This window comes from Lagopus muta, chromosome 7 (assembly GCF_023343835.1).
Source record: "Lagopus muta isolate bLagMut1 chromosome 7, bLagMut1 primary, whole genome shotgun sequence".
NCBI classification, from domain to species: Eukaryota; Metazoa; Chordata; class Aves; order Galliformes; family Phasianidae; genus Lagopus; species Lagopus muta.
The window spans coordinates 22,359,800-22,376,938 of NC_064439.1; the positions used below are offsets into that span (position 1 = coordinate 22,359,800).

General features: G+C 34.6%; 1 protein-coding gene across 5 annotated transcripts in view; it reads left to right on the forward strand.

Annotated features, from left to right (window-relative positions):
• AKAP9 (A-kinase anchoring protein 9) overlaps positions 1-17,139 on the forward strand; it is a 102,117-nt gene that overhangs the window by 44,398 nt on the left and 40,580 nt on the right. For all 5 annotated transcript variants that reach the window (XM_048950312.1, XM_048950308.1, XM_048950309.1 and 2 more), the window contains 13 exons: positions 1,110-1,323; positions 1,991-2,070; positions 2,496-2,628; positions 3,071-3,168; positions 3,949-4,060; positions 4,506-4,704; positions 6,733-6,829; positions 7,712-7,804; positions 9,187-9,552; positions 10,546-10,770; positions 12,577-12,717; positions 13,268-13,371; positions 14,104-14,309. In XM_048950312.1, coding sequence (XP_048806269.1) covers positions 1,110-1,323; positions 1,991-2,070; positions 2,496-2,628; positions 3,071-3,168; positions 3,949-4,060; positions 4,506-4,704; positions 6,733-6,829; positions 7,712-7,804; positions 9,187-9,552; positions 10,546-10,770; positions 12,577-12,717; positions 13,268-13,371; positions 14,104-14,309 — 2,068 coding nt within the window. The remainder of the gene's footprint in view (positions 1-1,109; positions 1,324-1,990; positions 2,071-2,495; positions 2,629-3,070; positions 3,169-3,948; positions 4,061-4,505; positions 4,705-6,732; positions 6,830-7,711; positions 7,805-9,186; positions 9,553-10,545; positions 10,771-12,576; positions 12,718-13,267; positions 13,372-14,103; positions 14,310-17,139) is intronic.

The window sequence follows — 17,139 nt, forward strand, 5'->3', positions numbered from 1 at the left end:
TCTTGACTTTTTCAGTTATCTTTTATCAGACTTGTCAAATAGTAATATTCCTCTATCAAATTTCTTGTATATGTATGGTTATCACTTCTTAAGTAATGTGTCCAGTTCTGAGTGTGAAGGGAGATGTGCATTTTTAAAGGACATGGGAAAATGATCTTAACTGAAGTTTGTTGTTCAGTTAAGTCAAAATAGCCTGGTTCTCCACTAAGATTTCCAAAAACATAAAGGCCAAGCCTTCCTTGTGATATCAGCTTTTAGTCTGCAAGCACTGTTAATCTTGCTGGAGCAGTTTAGGTCATTTAGGAATCTGTTCTACCCAAAGTATTTAACAACACCAGTGTCCATTGTAGTAGGAGCTAGTTTTCAACCACTCCAGTCTGTAGAATAGAATAACATAACTTGGAAGGGACATCTGGAAATCATCTGGTCCAGACCCTACTCAAAGCAGGGCTGGCTTTGTTCAGTCATTTTTTAAGATTTTCATGTGTTTGCTACATTTGTTCTTATCCACAGATAGAATGAGGTAACATAGCAGACTGATCAAGTTTATGTGTATACTATTTAAGATTCTTCCTTTCCATTTCATTTAGTTTCGTTGGAAATCTAAGCAGTCTCCTGTTTGGCACTTATCATGCCACCTGCAAGTGCCATACAAAACAAAAGTAGAGGTTTCAAATGTGATTTTCTGTAGTAATTCCATAGAAAATAATCTGCACTCAATCTCGGGCATACAAGTTCTCAGCCATAGAGCAACTGTGAGGAAGTAGTTTGTGTCTCAGTATGAAGTGTGGTGTGTAAAGATTTATCGTTGCAACTTTCTTGCCCACGACAGAAACTGAAGCATTTAGTGTTTTGTTATTTAATTTGTCTTTTTATTGTTATTATTACTTTATTATTATAAGTTGAAAAAAGTGTCTCAACTACTTTGTAACAGTTCAAGTTTCCAAAATGTGTGTATTTAAAATTACTTAATATGTAACATATATGCAGCATTCCATTCAACAAGTATTAATTTCAGAAATTTACCAAGACTGGACATTCTTGTATTCTTTTTTTTTTTTTTTTTTTTTTTTTTGCATTCTTTATAAAGTGTGCATTTTTATTTAAAGGCTGATTTACAGCTACAAATGGAAGCACAGCGCATTTGCCTTTCCCTGGTTTATTCAGCTCACGTAGACCAGGTCCGTGAGCACCTGAAAGCAGAAAAAGAGAGTGAACTTTGCAGTCTTAAAGAGGAGCTTCTACGTAGTCATTTACAAGAGATGAATGATCTTAAAAAAGTTCATCAAATGGAGCTCCAGACCATGAAAATTCAACCAGCAGGTAACTTGAGAAAATTATGAGTGTAGCTCTTGATAGGAAATATAGATAGTGTCTTTAAGATAAAATTAACACAAGAGTTTGGGGAGAAGGAGCACGTGTCTGTCCAGTAAATTATTGTCAAAGAACATTTTACAGTGTTTTTTGTCATAGTATTTCCCTATTATAAATGGTCTGCTACTGAGAATATTTAAAGAAAGAATAAAAAGAATATAAAAAATAGGAATAGAAAGTATTACAGCTCATGTTTTGGTATTTGTATTAGATCAGTTAATTGCAAGGAATGATGTAATATTCATCTTTACATTTGTATTATTTACTACAATATTAAACAAATATGTCATTGAAAATATTTTTAAGCTTGTTTCATTCAGTGGTCTTTAAATTTGTGGATTGGCTTCCTGCCCTATTAAGTAAGGTTTTTTGATACTACTTTCAGGAACATTGTTCTTTGCCTTTTTTCCTCTGTGGGATTCTATGCTATCAGATTTATTTTCTTTCACTCCATTATTTGCCCTTGTGCAATTTTTTTGCATAGTAAGTTCTTTGCTCTCTTGTATTTTTGAGTAAAGTTTGATATTTCTAGAGTTCATTGACACATGAAGCCATTTGGAGAATTGTTGTGCACCAAGTGTTTAAAAATAATAACCTTAATTATTTGTATTTGTAGATGATGAAGTCTCATCTTCTCAGAGACTTATAGAAAAGCTGAATGAAGCTGTAACTGAGGAATGCTCTAGGCTCACACAGGTAAGAATTAAGTAAAAGCTTTTTTTTAGTCTAACACTTGAAAATGAAGAATTATGTATATACAGTGAGTCATCTTGTTTTTCTGCATCATCTTTAACCTGCTCTAGCTGACCCTGCTTTGTGCGTCATCTTTAACAGGTTTTCTTTGCAGCTTTTCTTTTTGCCTTGATCTCTGAATACAAACCAATCTTCTAAAATGATGTTGCAAAGGTTTTTGCATTAACTGTTTCATGTCCTTCTGCAGCAATTCTTCTTATGCTTAGTCTTAATCTTCAGTGCAGTGTTTTTCAGTAACTAAGTATGTAATCAAAAGTTGAAGATTCTTTTTGCATTTACCAGGTACCAATTATAGTATTTTTTTCGTGTTTTTTGATACATTATTAAACAATTCTTCACTTTTTTTCTATGTTTCATTTCTTGTGCAGATTTTCTGTGATAGTTGGAATAAAAAATCTTCAACTGTGATAGAAGCTGGTAATAGGGAACAGGATATTTTCAATAGGCCTGCTGCTGAAAAGGAAAATATGGAATTAACAAAACACAGTGGTCAAATTCAAGGTAATGGCATTGTACTATCAAACTGGTTAAACAAACATTGATTTCAAATATTTCAAACTAGCAGTTATGTCACTGTTTGTTCAGATGCTAATTTAGCTATTAATAGGTGCATAAATAACTACTTTAAAGATTTCCTCACTATTCTGAACAACTTTTCTTATGAATATTTCCTTGTGCTGTTTTTATAATGAGAATTGGTGAAAAAAAGTGATTATTCTTCTTCTTATGTAGAAGCTAGCAGTTCTACCAAAAAAATTGCAAATACCAACACTATGTAGAAAAAGTACATTCTAAAATTTGGAGGTGCCCCCATTTGTTTCAGTGTGTTATCTATATTGAATAACTTTTCAGCAAAGAACTTGTAAATAATACATTGTGTTAAGGTTTATGATACAATGTTCATTGTCTTTTGCTCTAATTCCCTGACGATTGTTTAACTTAGCTATGCAAGAACATATGGAAGGACTTCTGCATAAGATACTGGAAGAATACAGTAGGCTAAGAAAACTTCAATCAGAGTTGATGACGGATTGTAAACAGGTAAAGTTTTTATAGTATTGCAGTCTATAGGCCTTTAATTTGTATTGTTCCATGAATTCCTCTTGAAATGAAAGAATGTATTTGAAATCGTGCTCATGCATTCTGGTTGAATGACATAGCAATGGATTGGTGAAATAAATTGGAGAAGACTGCTGCCTGTGTACCAGAATCACAGAATGACCTGAGTCAGAAGGTTTGTCTCTTCCAACCCCTGCAGAAAGCAGAGTCAGCTTAAGCAGGCTTCCTAAGACAATATTCTGTTGAGTTTTGAGCATCTCTAAGGATGGGATGGGAACCACACAACTCCAGTGGGCAACCTTCTTTTCTCCAGGCTACCCAGCTCTCTCAGACTCTCATTATAAAACATTACTCCAAGCTCCTCACCTCCTTTATGGCCCTCTGCTGAACTTCATTTCTCTCGTGCTAGAGAGCACAGCAGTGGAATAGGGAAATACCAACTCCCTCATCTTCACGGCAATGCTCTAATGCAGCCTAGGGGGCTGCTGGACTTTTGTCTTATTAGAGCATTGCTGGCTTCTGTTTAACTTGCTGTTCACAAAGGACCCGAGTTCCTTTTTCCTTGGCTAAACAGGATGATCAACTAGCTATAAATGAATACTTGATCATTCAAGCTGTAAAATGAAACGTATTTGTTTTGTCAATTACATTCTCTTGTGTATTGGCCACTGACCTTTCGTATATGTCTACAATACAGTTAATATTTTTTGCATGATTGCTGTGCAAATTACTGTCTTTTTTATTGACTTGATTATTTCTTAGGTCAAAGAACCATGGCTGTCATCTTCAGAACCTGAAAGAAGAAAAGAAGAGGAACCTAACAGTCTGGAAACAAGAAAGGAATCTTTGCAGGCCTCTTCACACAGTCTAATGGGTAAAAAGATGCATATGATGTTTTTCATGTATACGTATTCAAAGAGAGCAAGAGAAGAGAGAATGACTAACCTTTAACTGACTCTTAGTTTACAGCAACTTGAATCATGTCAGAGCTTTTTGCAAATTTTACAGTATGATGCCATTCTTTTCTTAAATCTCTAAAATTTAATTGAATTGCTTTCTGTAAAACAGTTTTGGTTTGTTCTTGTTCAGTTTTCCACAGTTAGAGTTCTTTTACTCTTAAGAAATAACAGGAGAGGGAGGTTTTGTTTAATTTTGCAAAATGGAAGACTAAGTTATCTACTATGGAAAAAAATTAACATGAATAAATTTTTAACTGGTGTAATTGTTCAGTAGCATCACTGTTAAGAGATTGGGATGGGAATTAATTTATACTATTATAATTTTTTTCCCTTTTCCATATTCAAATAATCTGCATATAGATCCTAAAATTCATGAGCACTGTTGGAAGGAGATGGAGAATGTTAAAACACAACTTGAAGAACAACACGCTCAAGCGGTGGAGCACCTCAGGTCTTATTTCCAGCAACAACTGAAAGATAGTGAAGAGAGGTACACAGCAGAGATTGTGCATTTACAGGATAAGCTTCGGAGTGATGAGGTATCCTCTGACTGCACAAGGTATAATCAGTTCTTTAATGCTTACAACTTTGTACTCCATACAGACAGAAGTGCTCCAAATAACTGTTCATGTAAAGCTATGTATTTTACTTTGAAGTTTGAGAAATTATTTATAAACACATCACTCACAGTCTTTTGTTCTTTCAAGAGATGTTGATTGCTGCCAAGAAATTACATAAACATTGTGAACAACGTAGTGCAGCATTTAGAACTAAAAAATATTGTAAAATGTGTTGTACTGTACTTTTATAGTGAATAGAGGGAGTTCTGTTCATTGGAATAGTATATAAGCATCACTTCATATATATGAACATTTTAACTGTAAGTTCAAAACTTCTAACTCAGTAGGCTGCTGAAAACTTGACCACCCTTGAAGCTCCAGGCACTGTAGTTGGCTTTACGCTGTACCACATGTACCCTAGCATGGCTGTGTGGAATCGGTAGCGTTGGAGAATATATAGCAATAAAGTTTGTGGCAGAATTGAGGTCACCTTAGCAGGTTCTGGCTTTCACCAAGTCATAGGCCATAGGACAAGCTCATCAGCCTCTTCCTGACCCTGGCCAGTATGGCCATTACAACCTGAAAGAAGTAATGTTCCTGGGGGGAATCCTGACAACTTCAAAGCCTGTTGCTGATGATGATTCTTTGACTAGAATCAGTGGGTGTGTTTAGGGAGTGCTATTAGGGTGCTTTTGATTTTGATCTGTTCAGCGTCCTCTCTTGTTTGTTGCTTTTCAGTTGTTTCATTTAATGTACTCCAAATCCGTTCAGTATTTATGCATTTTTCATTTCTCTTGCTGTACTTTTATTTGAGAGAGAACTGTCAGTGTTTGTTTGTCAGCCAGTGCCTGGCTGTAAAGGGAAAACAAAGAGTCACAGTAGCAATAAGAGATGTTACTTAGGAGGGAGGAGAAGTTGTTTATATTTTTCTACAAATTGTTGATTATTTTATACACTTACCACAGCAGTCTTTTAAAAAGGCCTAAGGACTAAGGTGAGTTCTTAGAAGCTGAGACAAATGTTTTCCTTCAACCATTAAAACTCAAACAGCTGCTTTTCCCTTACTGTAAGAGTATCTTACAATATCTTACTTCAGTTATTTCTGTTCTCCTGTCTTACAAACAGTGTTCTTTTCATTCCTTAAAATATATTTCTGGTCTTCATTAAGTTTAACGGATGCTAAAAATATCAGGTTAGTTTTTGTAGCTAAAAATGGAAAAGATAATAAAATTATCATTTTGGACTCCCATTTCAGGATTCTTTAACTCAGATTTGAGCAAAAGAAAAGTGAAAAGCTTTTTGACCAAGTGTAGATGAAGACTGTAAATCTCACAGGCAACATTTACCTTCTAATAAGCTGTTTTCCACCCTCTTAGCAAGCTTTTCGTTCCTTTGTGCTAGCAGATCACAGAGATTTTTCTAGTTTGATACATTATCTTACCCTTTTGACAACATATTCTGTTAAGTCCTTTTCAGTAAGATAGTGAAAGGAGAACTGCAGTTTTCATGTGTTTTGTTTTGTCTTTTTTTTTTTTTTTTTTTTTACTGCAGCACTAAATATATTTCGACATGTTGATATTTAAATATAAACTGAATCATTCTGGGTTTCTTACTGTTTTCATGTGTACTCCATTTCTTACTGAGTCATATGGGTGACGAATCAAATCCTAATGATTCAAACAGGCACTGTAGTATTCACTTTAATTTTATAGTCACTGGGTACTACATGTTCTCAACTAGCTGTAAAACAGTTGTTTGGGTGGCGTTGGCAAAACTGATGTTAAGAAGTCTTTTATTGATGGAGTCTGATGTATGGAAGGCAGATGAAATATGAAGTAAGAGTATATGAAATTAGTGATGAGGGGAGGGAGATGTGAAGAAAATATTTGCAGTTGTTGGTCTTTGAATCTGCAAGGTGCATATGCACGTTCATATAGGTGCATATTTGAATGGAAGAAAAAATAGTGCATGCTGAAACATTTATTTTATTTTAAACCCTGCCCTCTCTGCTTCTTTTACTTTCTTAGTATATCCCCAAATTCACAAATAAAGGTAAAAGAGTCCTTCAGGAAAGTGAAGTGCACTGAAAATCCTCATCAGCAGAGAGAAGATGCAGCATTGGAGGTACCACATAACTCAGTTGACAATTAATAACAGTGGATATAATTTAGATGCTATGGGCTATCAGATGAAATTGAAATACTGACTAACATTTGATAGTAGTAAAATAATTATCTCAGTACTATGTTCTGCACTTGACTGCCCACATTAGGGAAAATTAAAAAAGAAATCTTGCAAAAAAAGACTTCTAGAAATTATAAGACATAAACTTGCTTTATTGGTCCTGTCTTTTCCATTTTAATTTTTTATTCTGTATTGATTCTCTGGAACAAATTTTTTTTGATTGGACTGCTTCTCATAAAAGTGGAAAAATGTTGGTGTTCAAAGATTTCTTCAGGTTTTTTTAAAATATTGACACTTTCCTTTAAAGGCTACTCATGGAAAAAATATTTAAGTGAAATCCCAATACTTTTTAAGTATAGACTGCACAATTTAGAAGAAACTGTGGAAAAAAACAGTTCCAAAGATCTTAGAAACCAAATGCAAATGGAAGAGACTCCATACATTCCTCCTCTAGTATTGCTTTAAACCTTGCTCAGAAATTCTCCACTGTGAGATATAGTGATGTTGTTTTCTGCTGTGATTTCTCCCTTGATTTCTCTGCATTTTGATAGTTCAAATAGTGCTAGAAAATCAGTTCTTTCAAACTCAACTTCTAAAATTATTTTGGCGCAGAAATGTGTGTGTGTGGGGGGGGGGGGGGGTCCTTTACCCTTTCTTTTATTTTGTGGTACAAAATTCTGTTGTTTCTATGAAATAGGGATGAGCCGATTGAGGGAAAAATAATCTCTTAAAGCATTTGAAATCATGCAATAAAAATGCAAATACACAATTTGAGATTTCCTGTTGTTTTTTTTTTTGTTTGTTTGCTTTTGTTTTTTACAGCTTGCTAATGAAATTGAAATGAAAAATGATCAGGATGTTGTACAATTGCTAGAAAAACAGTACCAGGAAAGATTAGAAGAAGAAATAGCAAAGGTATTGCTTTTATTTTGTTACTTCAAAATATGCTTTAAAATACTGGCACTTTTATTTGTTGCTCCTGATAGTTGACAGAGTTGGAATATTGTATGCTAAATTCAGTTTTTCCTTTTTTTAATCAAAGATTTGATTCCTTCTGATTCTGAATATGAAAGTCTTTTTAATAAGCTTTCTGAAACATTTTGGTTGTGTGGGTCTTTTGGGACTTTTGGTTTGTTTCTTTGTGTGTGTTTGTTTGTTCTTTACTATGGAATTCATTCACTGTGTTCAGTGTGTCCAACAACCCTATTGTTTGGTTTCATGGCTTTTCATTTGTACCCAGCCATCCTTCGACTGGTGCCCTGTTCCTACCACATAATATCTGTTCATGTGCAGGGTGGTGTTTTCTTTTAAAACTCCAACGAATACAGATGACACGCAGCCGTTCTCATTACTTTTATTTATTCAGAAAATCCCAAGGCTTAGGGAGTGGGTTTCTTGCTACTTTCAGGCTTCACAGCTGGTCAATTCAAAAGATGTTAACAGTTTCACATATTTTCTGATCATATTTAGTTATGCATTTTAGTGTTTGGTGTAAAATGCAGTTTTTATTGGATCTAGTGACTTTCCTTAGGCTTTATAGATAAGAGTGTATTAAATCGTTGTGGATTTACTCATTATTTGATTCCCAAAGGCATTTTCACTTCCTTTTGGAATGAATTATCTCTGCTTTTTATGCATTTATGCCAGTATGATGACATAAAAACAAGATAATTAAATTAGTATTAATTAAAAACTGGTAAAAAGTGAGAGAATGCTTCTTCAAAAGGTTTGTGATCAAATTTCAGAAAAATGTTATAGATGATGACATTAATTTAATCAATCCAAATTTCTAGAGTAAAAGTTTCATCTATCTCATTTACTATCCTAAATTAGCAAAGAGGTGCTTATGTGATAGAAAATGGGTTATTTGTGTTAAATGGAGATGCTTAGCAATGAAAAAGTTACTAATCTGTTGTAACTGGAACTGCAACTTTATAGTACTTGTAGAAGTTTCCTTCTGGTCAAGTAAATACTTGTGCTGAGTATCAAGCATAAGGCTCTGCTGCCAAAAATCAGTGTCAGTGGAATATTTATGGATGATGCTTGGATGGATAAAGAAAGCTTAAAATGGCTGCATTTCTCTGACTCACCTTGTAGATTCTAGACTATTTTATATTATGGATGTATTATAATATCTATATTCTTTTACCTTTGTATTTGCTTCTATTTAAAAATAATAAAATCATAGATCAGAACTTTTAGTACTTGTATTTATATCATTGATGGTAAACAGAGAGATGTCTTCTGCAGAGATACTGTGAAGTATAAATTAATGCATATTTTTCTCATTTCTTCAGGTGATTGTATCAATGAGTGTAGCATTTGCCAAACAGAGTGAATTATCAAGAATTGCGAGGCAGAAGAAAGAAGAAACACAAGCACAAATTGTGCATCAACAGGGAATGCATTCTGAAATGAAAAGGGAACGTAGAATAGAAGAGGTTGATGGCCCTCTCAAGAAAGAAACAGAAAAATGCAAACATGAAGAACTGAAATCACTTTGCAAGGAACTCAGTGAAGAGTCTGGTGAAGTAGGCTTGCTTAGAGAACAGCTTCATTCTAACACCAAGTCTGATTACGTGTTGGGACAGACCACACATGAATCAGTGACTGCTGAAGGGCTTTTCTCCCATGTCCAAGGGCATATGGCAGAAGAAACACTGGTGAGTTTAAAAAAAGATAGGTGAAGTATAATAACACATTTGAATAACATATTTGAATATAGTTCCATTTCAATGTGAAGGCACCAAAGAAAGAAATTAAGATGAAAATTAGAATGTTTTCTTTTGCCTTTAAAAGGGATGACAACTTTAGGTCTCAAATTATTTACCTTTGTTTCAATACTCTACCACATTATGATAGCATTCTGCTATGCTGTGAGGAAGGGAATTCCCATTGATTGTGGGAAGACAGGTTTTTCTATTTTTTGTTAAAACTGTATTGCAAACAGTAAATGATATAAAGACCTTTTAAGGTATTGTTTTCTACTGCTTGTGCATGGAATAGATTAAAGATTGTGTTTTGAAGAGTTAGAGTCCCTTGTGATAAAGAATATAATCTGAATATAATATATAGAATATAATATATATATAATATATATATTACATATAATATATATATATAATCTGAAAACAAAAATTATGAAAGTAATATGTAAATATTACTGAATCTCATGTTAAGCATTTCAGAAATATGAGTTGAAGGAAAAGATCTATAATAAATATGTTAAAAGCAGCCTCTTATTTAATCCTAGGGTACTTTTGCTCTTTATTGAATTTGGCACCAGCTAGAGCAAAAAATTACTCTTTCAAATTTGTGTAACAGTTAAATATTTGACTCCTGTATTATCTTGATAGTGAATATGTCAGGAATTATAATGTTCCTAAGTTGTATGATGCTATTCTCTCAAACTTCTGTTGCAGTACACACACACTCACTCACTCCCTCAGAAACGTATATGTCTACCACATCAGCTAAAAAGCTTTTTGAAAAGCTTTTTTTAAATGGAGAATGTAGGCTTTCCAAGAAACAGGCAAGAAGTTAATGCCTTAGCAATATCTATTTTAATTTGTGAAAGTATTTTCTAAAATGTATTTAAAATCTTTCCTAGTATCTGTCTTTGGACATGAAATGTTAAAATAATTACAATATTTCAGTGCAACAATGTGATGGCAGCGTCAGACATGGAAACATCAAGTCAGCTGTTGATATATGAGGAACGCTTGGAAGATATGCGTCAGGAACTGGTCCGGCAGTATCAGGAGCATCAGCAGGCAACAGAATTACTGAGACAAGGCCATATGCAGCAAATGGAACGTCAGAAAGAAAATCAAGAGCAACTTCTAGCAGAGCTTGAGAGTCTTAAAGTGCAATTAGCCGAGGTAATGTGGTACCTGACACAATGAACTAACAATGGTTTAGCCAACCAACCTCACCGCTCAGGTTTATTTAATACTTATGTATCTATTCACACACATCTTTAATGTAGGCATGCACACTCGTACATGTCTGTGCTTATGTATACACACATACACATATATGCCACATGTGCAGGATGCAGGTTAGCAAGCACATCAACAGAGCCCTCAGTCACAGCTGGAAATACTACTGAATGCTGTAGTTTTTCTCATATCCACTTGAAGTTGTAACTTCAACATATCTGCATCTTCCTGCAGAGCTCTCTTCCCCACCACCCATTTTCCTTTTTCCTTCTTTTGGCATTAGTGTGATTGTTTTGAGGGCTGTGAAACACAAACCTGGTTGTTTAGGGGAACACGGACTTTCAGTAGTCACTTTGGCTAGTCTGGTTTCTAGCTAATGTGTCATGCTCCTTCCATCCCTTTTTTTTTTTTCCTTTTCCCCTAGTCAGCTCAATTTTATAGAACAGAGGTTTGTTCACTGTTTTTCTGCAGCATCACCTGCTGCTTCTTTAATAAAAAAAAATTTGTTTTGCTTGAATGGAGCAAGGCTTTGGAAGCTGGCAGGAATTTCTAAGCGTATTTGTGTGCCAACAAATGCCAAAGACATCCTGGATGGGGAAGTCATTTCAAGTAGGACAAAGTGCTTTGGCAATCTTTTTTTTTTTTTTTTTATCGTAAACAGTGAAGTTCTTATGGATTATGTTAGAATGAAATGAAATCAGTGTGATTTGGTGGGAAACACTGCTGCATTTCTTTGCTGTTGAATACTGTATCTAATTCAAAGTCTACAGCAGATATGGTAATGGAACTCATTAAGCTCATTAATTTAACTTAGTAATTGAGTCTTCAAAAAAAAAAACATCACTTACAGACTTGTCTTCAAATCCTTGAAGATTGACAAATTGAAAGGCCAAATAAGCCTGAATTCAGAAGAATTTTTCTTGCTCTAATTTATTTCCAAAACTGTGATGTTACATGTGGAAATAATAATCAGTGTATTCTAAAATTCTTTAATTTCACTGTGGAGTGAAACTTTGTTTCCTTCAGGTTTTACCCAAACTGTTCTGCTTAATTTTGGGATCAAGGAGCTTGGGAAACTAGAGTGCAAGTCACTTGTATTCTGGTTATCTGGTTCTTGTACAGTGACAGTTATCAGTTCCTCTCACCTACTTAATAGATGTTTTTGTATCATTTATCCTGGTAATATTTCCTTTTAATATATATATACATTAGCCTTTATCTCTGTGCTGATTTGCAGCTGCATCATTTTGTCTGGGGTAGTAAACTGAAGGAAAATATTACAACTTGTGCTGTTCGCTTTTCTCTGTTTTTTTTTTTGTGTGTGTCAAAGGTGTTTACGCATAAGAACTGCATTGGAATTTATATATCACTTTTAAGCCTTGAACACTTCCAGCAATTCTAAAAAAACATGTGTAGGCTTTTTAAAAGAACTTATTTTCATGTTTTTTTCTCTGTTGTTCAGTGTATGTACAATGGCACGTGACATTTAGATGTTAAACTTCCAGTTTACATTGTGACCACCTTATTTCATAAAGAGCACAGAAATTGTAGGAAAATCTTAAATAAGCTATAAGATACTGAATGTGCTATTGACTGAGTTTAGTTCTAGAAAGCTTTCAGCCTCTTTGTAACCATTTAAAGAAATTGACTGAATTTTCACTGTGCAAAATATGTAAAAAATTAGAAGTGACAGGACTTCCTGGTACTCAGAAGCTTAAAAACTAATCTGTGCCACTTCTTTCTTAGCGTGTCTCAATGGAGAATGACAACCTGGCTGCAGAAAGAGAGAGAATGCTTTTGGAAGAACTGAAATCGTTGAGACAACATCCTGTTCCTGGAAAAGAGAGGCTCTTCTGTGAGCTACAGAACAGCAGCACGCAAACAGAGGTGAGTGTGGACTTTGGCTTTGTTGGCAGCTGTGACAAATAAAACTAATAAGATTTGCTTTTACTGCAACTGTTTTTGATGTAATATAGTTTCCTAAAAAATGTAGGGTACTTCTTGAATGGAGCAAGTTTAAGAACTGTTAGAGTTTAAGGTACTGGTAGACATAGTTTCTACTTCAGGGCAGCAGAAGCAAGTTTAGCAGCTTGTAGGTGGGGATTAATGTAGCTGTTTGCTCAGGTAAGTTCATATTCATATTGCTATAGCAACAACAACTGAAAGCACAAGGACTGTTTAATCAGCATAACAAAGTGCTTTCTAATACACCCTGCCTTGGACTTCCTGTTTTGTTTTCATTTGTTTTAGTTTAACTTTTTCTGCCTGGGAAAAGTGTTTCTTGATTTGTGCTTTCATGCAAAAATTTATTAATGGCACACAGCTGATTTCAGTTCTAAATTTCATATTTTACTGCCTCTTGGAAGAATATGTGTTTTCTGGCATGACAGGATTTCTCTCTATTTTGTCTTCTCTCCCTCTGCAAAAACTTGCTCAGAATGAAAATGAAAACCAAAATGATGTGAGAGAGGAAATCTCTAAGGATGAAGATGAAGGAAGAAAGCCGGATGAAGTATCTTCAGCTCTGCTTTCTAAAGAAAGGTGCTTAGAACTGTTAATTAAGAAAATACTCCTTAAAAAAAAGAAAAAATCTTTTTATTATGTTCTTGCTCTGATGTTAATAATATTTATAAGCTTTATTGTGGTGGAAGTTCATGATAACGGTACTTTTAGATTTTAAATAAGTATATTTCTAAGTTTACAGACTTATGGTGAAACAAAATTTTGTTTTATAAAGCCTGGTTTTCTAATGCATAGAGAATTAACCAAATTTTAGTTTTACTATGTCTTTCCTGTATAGAATAATAATTTCAATGGAGGTGTATACATAACACATTGTATTTTATATATATAAAATTCATATTAATTATGCAATTGTTGTATATGATAATACATTTTGAGTATTCTGTAACTTCTGTAATCTACGTAGATGAGCAATCTATAGTTGTCATCTTGAAAAAAGAGTAAGTTTTAAATGAATACCAGGCAAAGGTGAATCTCTGACCACTTTAAAAGAAAATCTAGAAAAAATCTAAGAATATAAGTATAAAAAATATAAGTGATGGAAGTACATATCTTTATTTTTAAAAAACCGTCTTTTAACACAAATGTGCTTTTCAATGTTTGTGTATATTATCTGTTTTTCAGTCCTAAAGAAATCTTTATTTTACTGATTCCATTCCAATTTTTCCTAGTTGCAATGGTTTGTAAAGGGATAACACTTCCATTGAACGCAGAGGAAAATGAAATGTCTGATTAATTTCTGTCTGGCAGGCATGTTTATCAGAAGGCTAATGAGAAACTCATGAAGATTCTTTTGGAAGTTGTTAAGACGACTGTGGCCATGGAAGAAACAATTGGTCGCCATGTTCTTGTGTTACTGGATAGGTCTGGGAAAGTCCAGCCTTCCAAACCAGCTGGGTGGGACACAGAGGCAGAGGATTCAGTAAAACCTACTATCCGTGTGGGATATGAAAAAGGTACTTATTGGATGATTTTCTATTTCATAACAATTTGCATTTGCTGTTCTTTGATTTTTTTTTTTTTGAGTATGACCCAGATGCTTATGACTCATATCCAGTGTCCTTTTGCAAAGCCTGCAACAGAATGGGAAACTGATTGAGATGTAGAAAAATAAATATGTTCCTGTTGAGGAAGGCAAAGAATAAGAGAATGAAAAGTAGCTTCATGCATCTTTCACCAACTTGACACCTTCTTCTCTATGCATGTGGGAACGGGAGCTGGTTTCAAAGGCTGTATCTCTGCTAATACAGGTAGCATGTAGAGAGCATCTGGCATGGGACGTCTGTATTTAAGCTTGTGCACTTCCTTAGCCTCCTATAAATACGTTGGTGGCATGTAAACAGCCTTTTGGAAACAGTTCTGGGAACTTTCTGACTGCCAAGCCTTGCCCATCATCTGTTTGGAATAGTGCTGGTTGGCAGGAGCCTATAGGAGCATTTGTTTGCTTGTTAGTAACTAAGAACTTTCCCAGATTTGCTCCCAGGTTTCCCAGAACTGCTTAGTTTGCTGTGATTATAGTAAGATATTGTCTGTTTATTTCTCTTTTGGGCAAGAATAAGAACTCTGTTGTACTGTCGTTTAGGTACCCACGATAAAAGGAGCCAGTATAAGGATGCATGTATTCATCCTGGGTCTTAGGGATCTGCAGTGTGCAGCAGATCAGTTCAGGGGAAAACACATGATATATCTGGTTTTGTTCGGAAGCTTAACTAGTGTGAATGCAAAAGAACCTGTAAGGCAAATACTATATTTCATTATTAAGAAAACATGTGCTACAGAGTAATAATACAAATGGTAAATAAAGACAAACTTTATCTCTTTCATTCAGAGGATAGATTATTAAATATTACTGATTCCTTTTACCTGTAAATGTAGGTCACATTAAGCTTGGAGGCAAGTTAAGAAAGGATGTATGACTTGAAGCGCAGTGGCATCTCTTTCAGTTGATGTCTCTAACGGTTATCTGCAGTGAAATGTGTATAGCTGCTATCTAAGGTTTCTTGAACTTCTTAAGTTAAAAGCATTTTTACTTCTATAGTACTGTTGTAATCCTCATAACTTCTATTTTCTATTTGCTGTATTTAATTGTGAGGAAAATTAACATACTTTTTGAAAACCCAGATTTTTGAGGCTCTGCCTTTTTTTTCCCCACATTTTGGATTGGACAACTAAGCTTCTGTCCTAAATTTTTGGTACTTGCCCAAGTACTAGAGTTGAAAGAATCACTTTATTCAAAAGTGAGTGCTTTTCCATTTTACTTTGGAATGGGAAATGAAGTGGGTATAGTTTGCTTATGTTGAAACAATTTATAGTATCTTCAGCCATAGCCAGCTGCCTGTCTTCCACACTGTCTCTTAGCCAAATAATAGCAATAACAATGGCCAAGGTCAAAGTTTATCACTTCCTACTGTAATACAAGGTGGTCTTTAAATTTATATGAATTGCATTTTAGACTTCAACTTTCTGTATGGAAAATAACAGTTTATAAATTTTTTTTGTATTCTTTGTGCTCCCATTGTGTAGTGTAACAAGCACTGGGATTTTCACACTTACTTTGCTCAAAGAAATAGATATGTGTTCCAGTTATGAAATAAGTGATTAGAGGTCATCACAGTTGTATTTGTTGAGTTGTTATCTGGTGTATTCACTGATGCTATTTCCTAGTTATATCATGCCTATTAGAGCACTTTCTGCTGTTTTCTCCCACATTCTTATTTGCTGTGAATATTGCTCCCTGTTTTCAGAGGAAAGTATGTAACTCTGTACAGAGGGCTGACACGTCATTACTGCCCTTTGCTCTGCACGCTCATGCACACTGCACACTTTGTGCTTTCACTTTTTGCCTGCTCCTCCACAGCAATGTGTATACTTGTCACAAATTGTTGTCAGTAACATTTCTTAGTAGGGATTGTTTGTGTTATATACACGTGGGAGAACACAGAAGACTACCTTTCTTTGATATATTGGGTGGGCAGAATATACTACTGTGCCTTCATAATACTGTTATCTAAATGCACTACAGACCCTGTTCTTTTGGAGATTTCTGATGAAAGTGTACTTTCTTAAACAAAAGGGAAATGTATTAAATTCCACTGGCAATGAAGGTCTACTTCATCACTGTCAATACTCTTATGTTTGCTATTAATGGGTTTTAAAACTGCACCTAAGGATTCACTGTTATTTTTACAGAACAATTTGTCTGTTATTGTGGTTCCCCCTTAGCACAGAGCTGCACTGGGCTATCAGCTGTCTACATACCTGTTGTGTATTACAATATCTTTTTAATGATCAGAAATAATGATGCAGAAGTGAAAAAAAAAAAGCAAAAAAAACCCCAAAGAGTAAGGATTAAAGGAGACTCAAATTAGCAATGGTTGTAATGAGTGAATGAGTAGTAGAGTGTGTAACTGACTTCTGATGTAGTATTTGCAGTTTATTTTTTTTTCTCTCTTTCAAAACATCTCAACAGCATTCTTCCTGTGCTTGTAGTTCTGCCAGTCAGGTCAGATAGCCCTTCTAGTCACTTTGCTGTTTCATCAGCTGAAGTATTCAATTCTACTTTAAATAGAAGTATTCTGCTTGTGCTCTCAGGGCTGATGCTGCTCATTTTCAATACTCCCACAGAATGGCCCAAAAGAACATGATCTCTTAAGAAAATGTACCTTTGTTTTCTGGAAGATAGAAGTAGATAGATGCTATCTGTGCATTTTAAGCTCTGCACGTTTTTGTATTTACTACAACATGCTAAACAAACTTCCTTTTAAACTGCTTAGGAAATTTGTAGGA